General features: G+C 37.4%; 2 protein-coding genes across 2 annotated transcripts; both read left to right on the top strand.

Annotated features, from left to right (window-relative positions):
- Window positions 1–8,638: 8,638 nt before the first annotated feature.
- Window positions 8,639–13,327, top strand: LOC117636413. The gene is made up of 3 exons (XM_034370896.1): window positions 8,639–8,795; window positions 9,949–10,707; window positions 11,168–13,327. Exon 3 carries the CDS (start codon window positions 11,245–11,247, stop codon window positions 12,901–12,903), a length of 1,659 nt encoding a protein of 552 aa, XP_034226787.1. The 5' UTR covers window positions 8,639–8,795; window positions 9,949–10,707; window positions 11,168–11,244; the 3' UTR covers window positions 12,904–13,327.
- A 3,221-nt stretch (window positions 13,328–16,548) lies between these two features.
- Window positions 16,549–19,011, top strand: LOC117638686 (zinc finger protein GAI-ASSOCIATED FACTOR 1-like). Its single transcript, XM_034373780.1, has 3 exons — window positions 16,549–16,777; window positions 17,084–17,480; window positions 17,829–19,011. Exons 1-3 carry the CDS (start codon window positions 16,549–16,551, stop codon window positions 19,009–19,011), a joined length of 1,809 nt encoding a protein of 602 aa, XP_034229671.1.
- The last annotated feature ends 170 nt before the right edge of the window (window positions 19,012–19,181 follow it).

Here is a 19,181-nt window from a genome sequence, read left to right as displayed (position 1 = left end):
TGGCAGTTCGCGGTAGTTGATCATCTAGCTAGCTAGTGTATGAACCGTACGTGGATACAATTTTACTTGGTGCAAATTAATCTAGAGGTCCTAATCTTGATTATTAGGCCTAATTGTGAAACCTCCCCTCACCAACCCTTGTGAAAATGACTCGATTAATTATATTTTATTTGGTCTAGGTCACTTTTCAAGGTGTAATTAATTAACTTTTTAATTCATAACTAGATTTACCTTATGTATACAATGCATCTCAAATTAAATTGAATAACCTCGACAATCAAAGATTCTCTCGAAAAGAAATAGAAAAAGCAAACACCCGCCACAATTGAAAAGAGGGTTGTGAAATTATTCGATGTCATAGTTATTTGCAATGAGATCTGATTCGTCTATGCAAACTGTTTTAAATATCAAATAAATTGTTGAAAAGATTATTCGTAGTCATAGATTCAAAATTTATTTCTAATTTATAAATATTAGCGTTTAGAGAATTGTTCTCGACAAATCATGAGAAAGAAACATGTATGACATTTGTTAGTGTATCATATATGCTCATGAACATCAAGTTACATTAATAAATTACACTATATAGCAGCCTATGAATGGGAAAACATGTGCAACTAACGACAACACAAACCCATCGATCTATGCAGGAAAAGTTATATGTTATTGTTGGTCTAATTAAAGTCATAGGTACTTTTAATCTTAATCTATATGAAGTCACATTTTGGATATGCTTAATTCAAAATGCATACGTATGTAGATCGTGAGACAACCAACAAATAAAAGTTTACAGATGAAAAGGACCATAAACTTGCCAAATTGGGTATAGTTAAATATATATTAAAAACCAGACATATATAGAGAAGGATCAGACAGAACAGAACAGATAAATTTAGATTTATTTTCATGTTTGCTTCTGGATTAAGATTTATTTTAAGATATAAAAGCTTAAACTGTATATGTAGCGTTGCATCTACTTCTTCTTCTGCTTTAATTTCACAACTTACACAGTACACTAATTCCTTGAAGATAGAACATATTGGACGGTGATAACAAAAAAGAAAATTTAATATACCTGGCTGTACCTTTTTACATGCATATTCGTTACTTGTTCTTGAAAGAAAAGTTAAAAAAAATATGTATAACATTGTCAAAAGAATATATCCCATCCCAGGCATATTTTATATTACCACCACATCTTTGTAATGTATGTTCCTCCCTCCCTCCAAGGCTACTCGCAAAATGTGCTGCTTTCAAACCGATGTTCTGCTTCTTACCGTACGATTTCTCAGCGTGAAGCCACTGTTTACAGAACATGATTTGTGGTCCTTGTTCACTGAACATATACCAAGTATCAACCCCTGGTCGTTAGGCAGATCATGCAAAAAGTACAATGATATAAGACCATACTTATGGCTCTCATAGCTTCTGAGTACATGGTATTTTACAAACAGCCTGGTTTTGTATGCCTAGTCTTATTCTTCATTGATTTAAAATTTTCTTGTTTCTACGACACAATCATCATCCATGCGTGATTAATTAGGCGATTAAATAGAATATGCGCCATATATTATAAATCACACTTTAATTCGTTTGAGATTGCTTATGTAGGAAACACTTATACTTCTTTATAAAGGATTTTATGACCCATAAGTACTTCAAAATTTTCTGCTATAAGCGTTTTTAGTTGTCAACTCATCTTGTGATTAGTAATTAGGCCACCTCAAAATCTTTTGGAACTAATTAGCAGTCATTAATTGTTCTTTGTTTTTTAGTAAACGATAGTCTAAACTAAAGAGATGTGAGAATTCTCACACACACACAACTAAATGGCATAGGGGTTTAAATCTGAAACCTCTTATCTATAAGTCAATTTCCTTTTTCATTGGATTAGACTCCGTTGACGTTCTAATTATTCTTAAAAGCCTCTTTGCGCATCATCACAATTACTTTGTATGATGTGGTGAAGAAGTGCATTATTCTAGATATTTTTCATATTTAGGGGCCACACCTTCCCACTTTCGTTAAGATTCCCCAATTTGCTTGCTCTAGTGGGCATCTTTAGTTGATCCGATCTTCTCTTTTTTAAATTTAGGGCTTTGGTACGTACACTGCCCTTTTGGAACAAAGCTTGTAAGTAATTAAACACTGCCATGATGACAGGATTTTCCTTTCTTTCTTATTATGCTGTTTGTGTGCTTTGTTTTATTTTATGTATCCCAAGTTTTTTTGGATTGTCGACAGTATTTAGCCCAAGTTCATGACAAGAGATTTATAGAAAATTAATATGACGAAACAAACCAAACCGCACTAACTAACTTTTCATTATAGTTGAATCAAATATATAAGTGAAAAGCAAAACCACATAATAAAGAGAATATCAGTGTTCTATTTGCAGGTTGCTAATATAATTAGGTTTGCTTAAAACCTAAAAGGGGAATAATTATTGCTGCATCTCAATGGTGGACCTGCCTACAAAGTACAAACCCTTCAAAACAAAAACTTAATTAGCTGTCATTCTTAAACATCATTGATTTCGTCTAAGTTAGATTGATTGGATCACTTGAACCAGCTTACAGTGTTCATAATTTAGCACGTATAATCCACTAATCAATGTAATTAAGCACTAAACATAAAGTTTACATTGTTCGGAACCATTTTGAGGAAACCTAATCACTGTCAACATAGGAAATTAATTACAAAATGTAAAGATATATAATGGGCTCAAAACTGGCCTTGTTAAGGTTTAGTTTGGTTCAATTTCCTTAGTATTTTTTGTAATAACCAAACCGAATTAAACCGTATAAATTTTCCAGTTTCGATTTCAATTTCGGTGCTATAGGAAAACAGGACCGTACCCATGCCTAAGAACACTTCATGAAATAAATGTAGCCTTGATTTATGGGTCGATTACATTAGGCCCATATAAAGGTAAATTGATCTAGCTTTTGACCCAAAAAGGTACTTCAAAACCTGAGGATCAGGCCCAATAGAAAGAGTTCAGGTGGCCTTACCAAATTGTCTGTTTTTCTTCAGGGCCTTTCATGGACTGTTCAATCAAACTTGCTTGGGTTGGATCATCCTAGTTTCTCTCTTTCTTTCAGTTTTTTTAACTAGAAGGTTCTTTATACTAATAGTTGCATGCCTTATTATAAGGTTTTTTTATTTTCCCTATAATGCTTCTTTAATGTAAGGGGGTTATTTTAGTATAGAAGTTGTGAAAAAGGACTATTTAAGTCAATTTCACTATAATATAAAAATACGTCTTACCCTTTTATGACCAAAATCGGTACATATATTGCAAGATCATTTGTGAGTTCAAAAAATAAAAATCAATATATAATTTGATAATATTTTATCATATCATGCCATAAAATTTGAGAGATGTGAAATTAAATGGCGTTAAGGTGCTGCAAATAGAACACTGATATGGAATTGATTCCTTATAAGTTGTTTACTATAAATTTCTATGAATCGAAATTGAAACCAAATTAATTACTACAATACCCTCGTAATTGGGTTAAAGTACATGAAAAATTAGGAATTTTAAAAAATTGTGTGATGATATAATAGATAAAAAAGATAGATTTCGAATGAGTTAGTTCTTTAGGAATTAAAATACCATCTCATACCCAAGAGTCCAATTCCTCTAAAATTAGGAGTTAAATTTCTAATTTTGTGCAATTTTCACACGTATTTTCATTCCTCCATGTGAAGTAAATACAGAAATATTATTGAAATTCAACTCCTTATTTTAATAGGGATTAATAAACATGACATAAAAGTAAGTTGCCAACAAGACCAACCCAAGCACAACGAACACGATAATGGGTATTTTCGTAAATCAATCTACGTATAGTCACCCACATCACCAGCGACCGCGTGTGGTCTCACTCTCATAAATCAAACCGAAACCTCTCCTCTGTTGGAGTATCAAAGACCTAGCTCTAAGAAGCTATAAAGATCGTGAAATAATCCACTAGTTATTAACAGAACATGTTTGGCTTAAATAGCCATTACAACTGAAAAACAAATAAAAAACAAACCACGTCTCCACATCCCGAAGACTGTGGCAACTAAGCAAACAACTCGGTCAGACCTGATCAACTCCTAACTTAAATGAACCACTAGCTCCTGAAGAATAGGAGCTTATTCTAATCAAAACAAACTTGCATTACCGAAACTCTAACATATCCTCCCCTAAACTGCACTAGCTGAAGGCAAGTCAGTTTATAAGCTTCATGCTTTGAACTCCCAGCAGATCACGCAGTTTCACAAATGACTCTAACTTCAAAGGCTTTGTCATGATGTCTGCTACCTGCTCACTAGTACCACAATGAACTAACTCCACAACACCTTCTTTGACCAGATCACGTAAGAAGTGGAACCTCACATCTATGTGTTTGGTTCTTCCATGGAGAACTGGATTTTTTGATAACTTGATAGTTGAACTATTATCACAAAAAATCTTAACACACTTACATGAAGAGAAACCGAGACTGTTGAGTACTCTTTTCATCCAGATACTGTGGCAAGCACATGCCACAGCAGCTACATATTCTGCTTCGGTGGTAGAAAGGGTCACAACTGGTTGTTTTCTTGAGCTCCATGCAACTGCACCACCACTTAGAAGAAACACATATCCAGAAGTGCTTCTTCTATCATCTGTATCACCAGCATAGTCACTGTCGGTATAGGCCTTAAGAACAACTTCAGAATTTTTCTCATAAATTATTCCCAAATTCTCGGCACCCCTTCCATAAAACACTCCTAAGTTCACAGACCCTTTCACATACCTGAGAACCCGCTTTGCTGCTGCCATATGAGATACTTTCGGATCTGCCATGAACTTGCTTAACATGCAAACAACAAATGCAATGTCTGGTCTAGTGACTGATAGGTACATCAAGCTGCCAATCAGCTGCTTGAACAAGGTTGAATTCACACTGACTTCTCCACCATCTTTCACCAGTTTCGTGCCTGGCACGATAGGGTTTTTCACGAGATTGCAGCCTCCCATTCCAAACCTTTCCAACACCTCCCCAGCATGCTTCCTTTGGCATAAATGTATCCCTTCACAACTCTGCTGAACCTCAACTCCTAGAAAGTACTTCATCTTCCCCAAATCACTCATGTCAAACTCTAGCTTCATTGATTTCTTAAACTTCTCACATAGCTCCACATCATTCCCTGTATAAATTAAATCATCCACATAGAGGCTAATAATTAAGAATTTACCTCCAACTTCATGTTTGAGGAACAATGTGTGCTCATGACTGCATTTCTCAAAACCCTCCTTCATGAAGAATCCTTCGATTCTGCTGTACCAGGCTCTTGGAGCCTGTTTCAAGCCGTAGAGAGCTTTCTTAAGCTTCAAGACTTTATGCTTTTCTCCTTTACGAACATAGCCTTCTGGCTGCTCCACGTATACTGCCTCTTTCAATTCCCCATGAAGAAACGCACTCTTGACATCTAGCTAGAAAACAATCCACCCTTTCTGCGCAGCTAAAGCCAAGATCAATCTTATGGTGTCCCAACGAGCCACAGGTGCAAAAACTTCGCTATAATCGATCCCATACCTCTGAGCATAACCTTTGACTACCAAACGTGCTTTGCATTTATCTACTTCTCCCTTTTCATTCAACTTTGTTCTAAAAACCCATTTGACACCAATTTTCTTCATCCCTTTCGGCAGACTTACAAGCTCCCATGTCTTTTTTTTATTTTTTATTTTTTTAATAGCTTCCATTTCCAAATCCATCGCTTTCCTCCATTTCTGTTTTTTCACTGCTTCATCAAAACATATTGGATCATCATGTACCATAAAACAAGCCAAGTTTGACTCATCAAAAAGACCAGCTCCACTAACATAGTCTTCCATCCATCGAGGTGCTCTCCTAACTCTCTCCTCTGGTGTAGCAGCATCATTTTCTCCTTCCAAATCTTCTGTACCCGAATCAGCTCCTTCTACTTGTTCTTCCTCATCTTTACCTTCTTCTTCTTCTTCCTCATCATAGTCACTGATTTCCCTATCATCACTATCTACCCAAGTAAAGACATCACTCCTCACGTCTTCATCACTCCTCCTCCAATTCCAGCGCTCATTCTCTTCAAACACAATATCCCTACTAACAATCACCCTTTTAGCCGTAGGATCATAAAGCCGATAGGCTTTAGATTCTTCACTAATGCCAAGAAACACGCATTTATGACTCTTCTCATCTAACTTTACTCTATTCTTGTCAGGAATATGCACGTTAGCAATGCAGCCGAAAACTCTGAAGTACTCGACATTGGGTTTTTTTTCACTCCAACACTCTTCAGGAGTCTTTCCTTTTACTGCCACAGTTAGACTCCTATTTAACACATGCAATCCCCATCGAACTGCTTCTGGCCAAAAGAGTTTAGGCATCTCCTTCTCTGAAAGCAAGCATCGAACCATGTTTAATACAGTTCGATTCTTACGTTCTGCCACTCCGTTCTGTTGAGGAGTATAGGCAGCAGTGAGTTGTCTCTTAATGCCATGATCAACACAAAACACGTTGAACTCCTTGGAAGTGAACTCACCTCCCCTATCTGTCCTCAAACAACATATATCACACCCAAACTCTTTTTCAACCATATTTTTAAATACTTTGAACATAGAAAAAGTTTCACTCTTCTCGGCTAAGAAATAAATCCAAGCTTTTCTACTGAAATAGTCGATAAAGCACAACAAATACCTTTTTAGGCTGCTTGAAGTTGGAGTGATTGGACCACACAAATCGGCATGAACTAACTGAAGTTTCTTTGAAGCCCTCCACTGACTCTTCTTAGGAATGGCTTCTTGATGTTGTTTTCCAAGATGACATACTGTGCATGCTTTGTTCTTGGCTTTGAGTTGGGGAAGTCCTTTGACAAGTTGCTTGCTCTCTAAGGCTTTGAGGATTTTGTTGTTCACATGACCATAACGACGATGCCACAGGTCTGATAAGTCATCCGTGCTTGCTATTAGACATTTTGAAGGCTGAGTAATCATAGTGGCTAGTAAAGCAAACATTCTATTAGCTGCCATTAGAGTTTGCATAATAAGACCTCTCGTAGGATGATATATTTTACAAGCCCTATCTTTCATGACAATAGCAAGTCCTCGCTCTTGAAGTTGACCAATGCTCAATAAATTATTCTTGAGCTCAGGAATGTAAAACACATCTCTCACCACTTGGGTTAAACCTTCGGTCTCAAGCTTAATGCTCCCTTTTCCCAACACAGTCATCCTTGCACCGTTGCCTAACTTTACTGAGTGTCTAAATTGCTCATCCATCTCCATGAACCAATCCTTGCTTCCTGACATGTGGTTAGAACATCCTGAGTCTAGGAACCAAACACCTTCTCTCTTGGCATTCTTGTCCTCAATGTAAGCCATCAGTAGAAGCTCTTCCTCCTCATCCCACTCGGCATAATTGGCACCCTTCTCCCAACTAGGACACTCGTTTTGAAAATGCCCAAGTTTATGACATTTGTAGCATTCAACCGTGGCTTTGTTGAAGGTTTGTCTTCCTCTACCACGTCCACCTCTCCCAGCTCCTCGTCCCCTACCTCTTCCTGTTTTGTCTTCATGGGTGACCTTGAGGACTTGCTCTTCCTCACCTTGACCCTTCATTCTTTGCTCATGCACAAGAAGGCTGCTCTGAAGTTCGTCAATGGTCATTGTAGTCATGTTGTTGGACTCCTCAATCGAACATACTACGTAGTTGAACTTAGAAATCATTGATCGAAGGATTTTTTCCATGATCATTGTTTGACTCATATTCTCTCCATGAGCCTTCATTTTGTTGGCTATGGATAAAACACGAGCAAAGTAAGCATTCACCGATTCTCCTTCCTTCATGCAAAGAACTTCAAAATCACAACGTAACGACTGCAGTTGTGCCCTTTTAACCCGCGTTGAACCCTGAAACTTTTGCTTCATGGAGTCCCAGATTGCCTTTGAGGAGCTTCTGTCAAGAATAGTCTCAAGCACATCTCGTTCGATTGCTTGATAGAGAAGGTTCTTTGCCTTCAAGTCCTTCAGCTTGTTATCTTCATGCTCCTTCCGTTGAGCATCAGTGGGTTGACTTCCTTCTGCCACCACTGAGGAGAAAGACCGTACTTCCCCTGCGACATTCACCATGACGCCGCTATCTACAACATTCCAATACTCCTTGGAACGAAGCAGATTCTCCATCAGCTCAGCCCAATGATCATAGTGCCCCACAAACTTAGGCACATAGGTGCTGCTTCCTTCTGCCATTTCAAGAGAACTCTCAATCTCTTGTTTCACTCTCGTATTCACAGTCAGGCCCTGTTAAGGGCTCTGATACCAATTGTTGGAGTATCAAAGACCTAGCTCTAAGAAGCTATAAAGATCGTGAAATAATCCACTAGTTATTAACAGAACATGTTTGGCTTAAATAGCCATTACAACTGAAAAACAAATAAAAAACAAACCACGTCTCCACATCCCGAAGACTGTGGCAACTAAGCAAACAACTCGGTCAGACCTGATCAACTCCTAACTTAAATGAACCACTAGCTCCTGAAGAATAGGAGCTTATTCTAATCAAAACAAACTTGCATTACCGAAACTCTAACATCCTCTACATCAAAAAATTTCTCAGCTTGTTCTTTCTTTCTTATTTTTGCTATTTTCTTATTTTTCCTCTCTTGGCCTTCTTCTCCTCCTTCCTTCCTTTCTTTCTTTCTGTGCCTCCCTCTCCTCGAGAACCCAACTTCCACATCCATGAAAGCTCAACTCTCTCGAGTCTTGTACAAAGGTAAAATCTCTTCTCTTCTCCTTAGAATGCTCTCTCTCTCTCTCTCTCTCTCTCTCTCTCTCTCTCTAGCCTGAGCCTCTCTGTCCATCATATCCATCTTCTTCTTTTATATTTATTTATTTAGTCTCTGTCTTCTTTCTTTAATATTCTTGTTACCTTTGATTTTCTCTATAATAAAAGTTGACAATCGAGGTTAATAATGCAAAAGACCCATTTACCCACCCAGGTTCATTTTTTTTTCCCACGTGGGTTTTAACGTCAACTTCCTCCATGGTCATGGAGGTTTTAGTTTAGTTGCGCTGCGCACATGTTCTCTCTCCAACCATCTTTGCATGCTTTGCTTTTTCTTCTTTATGCATATCTCATGTGTATCTGTTTGTATGTTTCTGCTTGTCGATCTTGACGAGTTCTTTTTTCCTTTTTTCTGTTTTGAATTACTACTTAACAATTAGTACGTGCTATATTTGGTTGATTTATTATTTACTGTACTGTTGTAATCATGCTATAGATAATGTGGTTGATAATATTTACTTGGGTTTCTTCGATTTTGTTGTTCTTATTTTTCTGTATTTGTCTAATGCTTTTTCTGGTTGTTTAAAAAAAAAACATTCATATTATAGTATTTACTGTTGATTTATTAGTTAATTGTGGTTAACAATGCATTTAAATTGTGCACTCAGATAGCTTTTTGACACCAACTGCAAATTTTTTTTATTCTGTTTCAGTAGATCTTGCATATATTTCACTTATGGTACACTCAAACGCACATATATGCTTGTTTGGTTTGAGATCAGTGACAATTAAACTGACAGCTGAAGCATCTGTCTTCTTACTTTTATGAGAATTGAGAACCAAACAATAAAAACCAAGTTAAAACAGATGACAATCAAAATGCTTTGTTTAGTCTTTCAGTAAAGGCTCAATTTTTATTGAAAGAAACTGAATGTGGCATTAACCTAATGATGTTCAAGGGAATAGTTCTTGTTGTCAAGTCATCCAGAGATGCATAGTGATCATAAAGGTCATGACATAACTGAATCTGTTTACATTTCCTTTCCTCTTAAAATTATGAAAATTTCTTCTTGATGGCGATGTAAGAGCTCAAGTTAATGGTCATCCTAATGTCTGAGTTCAAATTCTCCTGTTTTGGCAGATAGGTCCTAATCAATTGGATGACCATATGGAGAGTGTTGAAGATGAATATGTTGAGCAAGTAGTGTCTCCACGTTCGTCTAGTCCAGTTAATCATTTTGAGGATCCACAGGTGCTTCCTCGAATTGGAAATGAATATCAGGCAGAGATTCCACCCCTAATTGCTCGTTTCGATTATCTGAAGATTACAAATAAGCCTGCTGATTCCAAAGCCCAGCTTGATCTGTCAAATTATTTTTCACTGGGTTTACCTATCCAATGGAGAAATTGTGAAGTTAAAAAGTGCAATGGAAAACTAGATTCTGGGGGTGTTGAACAGAGCAGGATTTCCTTAAACAATGAAAATTCAGAACTTAAAGTTAAACATCTAAATCCTGTTTTGGAAGATGCAAAAAACGTGGAAGAATTTTCAAACCTTGCACCTACTGTTGGAAGGGGCTTGGTTTTACCTCTGGAATCAAATATGAAATCTTGGAGCAAACTGGAGGAAGATAGTTTTCTCCTTTGTCTATATATCTTCAGGAAGAATCTTAGGCTTGTGAAGAGATTTATTGGAAGTAAGGAGATGGGGGATATACTGTCTTTTTACTATGGAACTTTTTATACTTCTGATGGATATCGCAGATGGTCAGAATGTCGGAAGTTAAAAAGTAGACGCTGTATACATGGGAAGAAGATATTTACAGGATGGAGGCAGAAGGAACTGGTATCACGATTGATTCCTCATGTGTCAAAGGAATGCCAAGATATGTTGATGGAGGTAGATTTCCATTTTTGTTCTATACAAGCTGTCATCTTATCATGCATAATTTTGTTTTGCAGACATGCATACTTCTAATGGTTCCTTGAATATCATGTTGTTGTGTTATACTCCTCAACCAGTGCAAATCAGCAGTACAACTTTCAAAGTGGTACTGGTCAAATGTATACAGGACTAAGATGTGTTAATAAGCGAAGGAAAGCAGGGGTTTTTATCTTTTTTATTGCAAAGGGAATCTGTTTTTAGAAACTAGTACTTTTAGATTTGGCTATCTGGGATTTTGATAGTCAATACTGGTTAACCATTTCGTTTTATTGTTCAAGTATTTTCATTTTCTGACATTCTGAAATTCAAAAGCTCACCCGGATATTGCTTTTACTGTGGTTTGAAGCTAGATTTACAAATTTGGTAATGGAAAAATATGCCATGTCCTGATAATAAGTTTCGATCTCTTGTGCAGAGTTCAAGATATTTTGTAGAGGGAAAGATTTCATTTGAAGAATATATATTCAAGTTAAGGATACTGTTGGCATCCACATGCTTATAGAAGCAGTAGGTGTTGGAAAAGGGAAGCAAGACCTTACTGGCACTGCTTTGGAGCCAATAAAGAACAATCATGTAATTTCTTTTCGTCCTGAAGTACCGATTGGCAAAGCTTGTTCCTCCCTTACAGCTTCAGAGATCATCAAGTTTCTAACAGGAAATTTTCGGTTAAGTAAAGCTAGAATGAATGATCTTTTCTGGGAAGCTGTGTGGCCCCGTCTTTTAGCAAGAGGATGGCACTCTGAACAGCCTAAGCAGTCTTTGGTGTTTCTGGTACCTGGTATTGAGAAGTTTTCAAGGAGTCTTGTGAAAGGCAATCAGTACTTTGACTCTGTCAGTGATGTCTTGAAAAATGTTGCATCTAACCCAGGTATTCTTGAGCTTGATAATGAACCACCTAAAGGCAGTGAAAGTGAAGATAGGAAAGACAGGTGGGATCTGCCAAAAAGTCAGGGTCGAAATGATTTGTCAAATAAGCAACACCACCGTTACCTCCTTCCACGCAGCGTAAATGGCAGTAGAGATTTAAGGAAGTTTACAATTGTGGATACCAGTATGCTTCCTGTAGCAGAAAAACCGAAGGTAAGAGAACTGAGGAGTTTGCATGTTCAAACTGCAGGTCTAAGCACCCTTTATAATCTTTCTAGCGAAAATGAACAAGATTCATCTAAAGAGTCGGAAGATTATGCAGAAGAAGCTAATACCTCAAACCCAGAAGAGGATATGATTGACAGGGAAGCATTTGTTAACTCCTCATATTGCGTAACTAGTAATGTGAATACTGGAATGTCTAACACCCCAGATCCTGCTTTGGTGGCAACGGAAAATCATGAAAGTCAAATTACAAGTCTGCTTAATCATGAAAGTCAAAGTACAAGTCTGCTTAATGATAAGTGTCCAAGCAAGATAGTGAAGGATAAATTCAGCAGGAAACTGACGTCAGGCCGCTTAAAATATTTGGCCCCTATAATGAAACAGAAGGATTTGACTGACTGTAAGCATGGAGAGTCAAGCTGCAGCGGTGGTGAAATTATCTCTGTGGATAGGAAGCCAATTCAAGATGAGTCTCATGCCCAATCAAACTTGCCAAATGCATGTGAGGTTATGGAATATCAAGTAGATCCACAACATTTTTCAACAGCTAGTTCTCTGGAAATATTCAGTCCAGGTGGAAGCAATGAACGCAGTGTCACTGCGAATTGCCTCGATAGAGAAGGGTCTCCTGAAAAATCTCAACCGTGGACATTGATTGACTTGAACCTTCCTCCTGTTTCACCAGATTTAGGAACTGATGAACCGTTGATCAAGTGCATGATGCAAAATAATGACAATTCAAGTGAAAACAAGTCATCATCTCTATCTGATACAAGCGAGCAGCCTGAGCCACTGAAGCTTCCTGAAGTTGGGGAGAGTATGGAGCAGCAAAAACCTGCTATTAAGAGCCAGAGGCAGAGTACAAGGAACCGACCATTGACCACAAGAGCATGGGAAGCTCTTGAACTTGATTTCTGTAGGACAAAGAGGAAGAGAAAGGGTGAGACTCTACAAAATAAGTCAAAATCGAGGTTGCAAAGAGATCGGGGAAACACTAGTGCTAGTTCAGTTTTTGATGAACTCCAGGATAGAGGAGAAAAACGGGTTAAGAGTTTGTAGCAAAGTGACAATGCAAATGCGGTTGGTGTGCCTCAGGTTTGATGCAAGAAGAAATGCAGTGATCATATTAAAGAACGTCCAATTAGTTGTAGGCCATATGTCGAATGTGGAGAATTAAATGCACTTCTTTTCACTTGGCAGGAGCAAATTGGTATGTTGACCTGCAGAAATTGGCTTGACTGGAACTCAAGAGTGTGTTTGAATGGTCTGGTTTAGCTCAAGTTTCTGAAGCTTTAGTAGCTTCATGGTATATTGAGATACAGTACAGGTGACTGAGATGAGGCAAGCAAGGCCATATTTTGTTGCATGCTTCCTTCTCTCTGCCTTCATCTTTTTAATTTTTAATCTATATTGGCCTATACTTCTCTCACTGATTCTTGAGGGCTGACCTGAAATAATGACATAAACTCCATGAACAAAGTAATTGTTATTCTGTCTTCATCTGCATATAAACTCATCATCCAGCTTTCTACCTCTATAGAAACTTGAACATGAAATTATGTTGACCAAATTATGATGATATGTCATTCTATTGTATATCGGTCTGAATCCTACATCACAGAGAATGAGAATCTCTTGTTTTCTCAAATTCTATCACGAGAAACCAAGTAAATTCTTAACAGAACGATTTTTCTCTTTCCAACATTAGAAGATGTGTCAAGTTCATTCCTCCTTTATCAATAAGAAACCAAAACCTCAGGACTTGGAGGTGACTTTCGAGTCATTCTATAGTGATCAGGCCATTAAATGCGGTATTATCTTTTAATTGTTTAATCAAACTAATTAATTTGATCCAATAACTAACCAATTTGATCTCCTATATAGAATTCTACCTTTCGACTTTCGAACTTAAGGACCTCCCAAGTTTTCTTTGAGCCTTGATAGCAACATATATTTTCATCAAGATGGGCTGGGCCCACAGTACAGTAGCTCATTTGACTTGTCAAACAAACAGCCCTGTAAAATCAATAGGTCTCTAAATAGTAAATTACTAAATTGTAATGAAGGAAGGATTAGTTTAAAGTTAAGGGGCCAAACTGCAAAGCAGTTGCCGAATAATCACGCAAATGAGGAAAAAAACTTTGACAGCAGTGCCCTACTTAAATCTAATACCAAGACAAACACTGATTGGAAATTCAATTGACGAAGTTGAAGCTTTGATGGTTGACTACAATTCTAAAATATCCTCCTTCCTAACATGTCTATATCAACCCCTCCCAATAAGATAACACTTTTGTATTTTGTTTATTCAAACATCGTTTTCCATGACACAAATAATATTAATTCATAAAAATTAATATGCCTTGACCGTCTCTTGTGTTGGTTTTATCCATGGGGCTCCTTTGCTTATGTCAATTAGCAACTCATGAGTCTCTAGTCTCTTAGTATTATGAAAAACTTAACTATAATTAGCATTCAAATGCTGCTTCGGTCGCCCTAAATTCGGTTTTAATCGTAATATAATCAAGGAAAACATGGAAGAATGCGTGTGATGTTTGGATGCTATTGTCCTTACATTGTTGTGTTGATGTTAGCTTCATCAATTGCATCGATCTTCCTCGATGATTACTAAGCAATCTCTTTTGGTCCCATTTGAAATGATCGATGATTTGTGATCAAGAAAGAGAATCTTGGATGCCAAACCCTTTATATAAAAATTTATTGACTGAATATTTAGATGTTTTGCCATGTTTGATATTCTAGCTTCTGTCTCCTTGTTGTTTTCCATTTTATAGCCCAGCTGCTGCTTGTTTTTTCCCATTAAGCTTCTGAGGATAAACTGCGTGCCCACATGAATTCTTTCTTTCACATAGCTTAGCAAATACCCAACAATATTTATCACATCAAGATTGTTGAGAGATTATAATAGTTTATTTATTGGTAGAAAATTAATTAATACTTGTATATATTCCGTAAATCGAACATTATTAACAAGTCAGACGTCACCTCTACAAAGATGATTAGTGCTAATTAAGTATAGCTTAGCGGAATGGGAATGAATATAATTTGGCCTAGTGCTCTTCTTCAAGATTGTTGATATGAGGCGTATAGCTAATGTCCTTATTCATTGATATTGAACTGGACCTAGAAAACAAAGCAGCAACATCTATTATGTCATTAATTATTTTTTAAATAAAAAACATAAATAGACTTGTTTGGTTCCCTTCGATCCTTTGGAAGAAATAAGACAAAAAGGGTTCGGCAGCTCTCAACTAATAACACCCACATCTCATGTAACCTTGTGCAAATTTGTGTTTACACTTTAAGTACCGGGTTTATTAATTACTGACGTGGGTTTTAATTAAATTAATTGATTTTAACAGGTAGGATGCATGGTAAAATACAAGGGCATCTAGTCAGTATGGTCTGTTATGAAAGCACAATAGACAGAAAAATAAAAGTTGAAATTAGTTTTCTGTAAAAGCGATAGTCTAAATTACTGAGAGAGAATTTTCTCACACGCACTATTATGATGTACTTGAGACTACTACAAGTTAAGACTATTTTTCATTAAGTTAGACTCCGTTGACAGCATGCAACTAGCGATGCTTTGAACTTAAGAAATCCATCCTTCGGTTGAATAGCCATATTTCTTCCCATCTAAACTAATACTATATTTAGAACCTAAAGCTATAGCAAATGGCCTTTGGGTAAGTAAGTTGATTAGGACATATCGTCTAGACTTCAGAGGAAAAACGAAATATTAAAACCCATGTTAATTTCAGTGCATATCCTCATATTTAAATCCCAAACCCACCCCTTGTGTGCCAAGTTAATTTCAGTGCATCCTCATATTAAAACAATGTATACTTATTTTTCTTCTTCTTTCAATTCCTTATCTTTTTGTTTATAAATTGAGGTCCTAGGTTGATTTTTTTTCTTTGACTTTAATCTTTTTATTAATTGGAAGGAGGGGGCATCCCAATGTGCCAGGGCCTTTATAATTTGCATGCTTAAAAAATATAAAATAAAAAAAACTTTCTAGAAGTGAGCATACCTAGATCATTAAACAAGAAAGTGAGAATGTATATTGTGCATATAAATAATTAACAATAATAAATTAGAAGGAACAAATATTAATTCATTCAATCCCAATCTCTTAGACTACAAGGGTTTAAGAGATTTGTGATCACTTACCTTTGGATGTAAATTCAACAGTTTACTCACTCTTGCACTCCTTTTAATTAGCCACACATATTTATTATTTATCCCAAAAAAAAAAAAATAAGAAGAAAAAATAAGAAGAAGAAGGGATACAAGAGCTAGCAAGGCCATGGTTGTATTTACCCAACAAGTGAAGGGCATTTGGTTCTTAAGTTTGCAATAATGTTTTCTTGTGAGCAGTATATATAATTATATAAGGCCAAAGAAGACCAAGTTCCAAGGTTAAGTCTAATTGCAAAAATAATTGCTTCTCTCATCCTCTCTCACCAGAAATGAAGGAGCTGAGTTCCCTGGTTTTGTCTTCCTCTACCAGAAGCAAATTCCTGAATTTCTTCTCTTCACCAAAAACAAGCCCCTCCTTTTAGCTTTCTCTAGTGACAAGCTAATTATAAGCAACATAGAAAAATTCTGAAGAGGTGTAGAAAGGACAAGCTAATTATAATTGTATAATTATCTCAAACCCCTTTTGTCTGTGAAGATATGTCAAATATTACAGGTGATGTTGAAGAAGGCAGCTTCTCTTCAGGGAACAATACTGGGGAGCTAGAAGTTCATCAAGAAAACCAGCAGCAAAACCACTTGCAAGGCTCTGGCTCCGGAGGCGCTTCTGGTGCCCAGAGCAACAGCAATGGTTCTGTCACTCAACAGCAGCATCAGCAGCAGCAGCAGCCTCCACTTAAGAAGAAGAGAAACCTTCCAGGAACTCCAGGCAAATAATTTTCAATCAATTACTTGAGTAGTAATAATATCAAGTATATTTCTTTAATTTTTATTGGCAGTTATTATTGTTATGGAGTCTAATTTTGCATGTGAAGATGGATATTTGATTCACTTCAAAATAACTAAAAAAACAAATGTTTCCTAAATTGAGTTATCCTGTAAAAGAATCAAAACTTTTTAATTATTGCTTTAAGATTACATGAACTGTTTGCTTGATTTCAACTTTTGTTGTACACCAGGTTGTTACATACATATTATATATATATATGCTAATTTAATTATTGTGTATGATCAGATCCAAGTGCGGAAGTTATTGCTCTATCCCCAACAACGCTGATGGCAACCAACAGATTTGTGTGTGAGATCTGTAACAAAGGGTTTCAGAGGGACCAGAACCTTCAGCTGCACAGAAGAGGCCACAATCTTCCATGGAAGCTCAGGCAGAGAACCACCACTGAGGTTAGAAAAAGGGTTTATATATGCCCCGAGCCGACTTGCGTCCACCACAACCCGGCTCGGGCGTTGGGAGATCTCACCGGCATTAAAAAGCACTTCAGCCGCAAACATGGAGAGAAAAAATGGAAATGTGACAAGTGCTCCAAGAAATATGCAGTGCAGTCGGATTGGAAGGCTCATCAGAAGACTTGTGGCACTCGAGAATACAAATGTGACTGCGGAACCATCTTTTCCAGGTACTTCAATTAACTCAAAACCATGATTTTAATTAATTCATTCATTCATGTTTGGACCTATATATAAAATAAATATTGCATGTGCATGAACATATGAGATTATATTGGGATCACCTACAATTTCATTTCTGGAGCACACTTCAAAGATATATATATATATATATATATATATGTATTAAGTTAGGAAAGAAATGTCCGACCAATTGAAATATATTTACATTCATCCCTTTCTGGGACCTTTTAGTTTTTAAGTCTCAGATGATCTCTCTCTTCCCACCAATGTCTAATTAATTATATGAACAAAGAAAACAAAGGCAACACTTGAATATCATGCACGTGTTTGTGCAGGAGAGATAGCTTTATCACCCACAGAGCCTTCTGCGACGCATTGGCAGAAGAAAACAACAAAGTCAACCACGGCCTCATGAGCTCACAGACCCAAATGCCTCTCCCTCATGACCAGCTCATATCATCAATGGCCATGAACACCAACTCATCCATGGGAGGAGGATCCGACGTCCTCAATTACGATATTTCGAATAAAAACTCACTCAATAAATCCTTCCCTGACGATCTTGTGCCAATGCCATTCAAGTCCATGAACATGAACATAATGGCAGGTGGGGGTGTTGGGGGGCCAGGCATGTTTTCAAGCACCTCAGGTTCACTCTTTGGTGGGCCAAGAAGCGTTTCATCAGCCTCAGCCTCTAGCCTTCAGCTGAGCTCCAACAACAACAACAACACCTCATCTGGGTTCAATTACCTTCACCATCAAGAAACCAAAAATGGGGGGAGCACCCAAAGTAACATTACTGGGGCAGCTCAAATGTCTGCCACTGCCTTACTTCAAAAAGCAGCTCAAATGGGTGCCACTGCAAGCAACTCTACCATCAACTCCCCCATGATGCAGAAGAGCTTTGTTAGTAGCATGGCAGGCCCTGATCAGCTCTCTGTTAATCCTATTTCCATTAATAATAATAACAACAATAATAATAATATTAGACCACCATCATCATATGATGATCATCATCATCAGTTCCAACAGCAGCAGCCGCCTGATCATCATCAACCACATAATTCACACAACATGGTTGTTGGAGGATTCACCAACCAGCTCATGCAGAAGGGCGGCCCACAAGAAATGTCTCAGCTTTTTGATCATCATACCAACTCAGCTGCAAGCTCTGCAATGACTGACATGGGTCTCTTTAACCAAGTCTTCATGGGGATTAGTGGTGATCCCCATCATCATCATGAGATTAGTGCTGCCAATAATAATTCTAGTCTTAATTCGATACATGGAATTCGAATCAACGCAATGGAACGGGGCGCGATGGGACCGTCCACGACACTTGATCTGCTGGGGATTGGAGGGTCAAGGCCACCAAATCTGCATGAACACCACCAGCAGCAACAAAGGTTGGACATGGAGGCAATGAGCCAGCACAGATTACCAGCAATCACGAACCCTTTTCAGCAACAGCGCTCGCATGGAGATTCATCTATGGAAAAACAGATTTGGGATGTTTGAAAAAAAAGTACACGCATGTTATGACACTTATAACTTCCTCATCATTTGAAGAAGAAGAAGAAGTAGGTCTTGTTTTGCTTTTGCTGACACGGTGAGAGAGTTTGAGATTTGGGGCCTGATTATCATTTCATTTTATTGTATTGTGATGATGGGGTCTTGGAAAATCTTTA

Source organism: Prunus dulcis, chromosome 8, assembly GCF_902201215.1.
Source record: "Prunus dulcis chromosome 8, ALMONDv2, whole genome shotgun sequence".
NCBI lineage: Eukaryota > Viridiplantae > Streptophyta > Magnoliopsida > Rosales > Rosaceae > Prunus > Prunus dulcis.
This window is presented reverse-complemented; position numbering and strand designations above follow the sequence as displayed.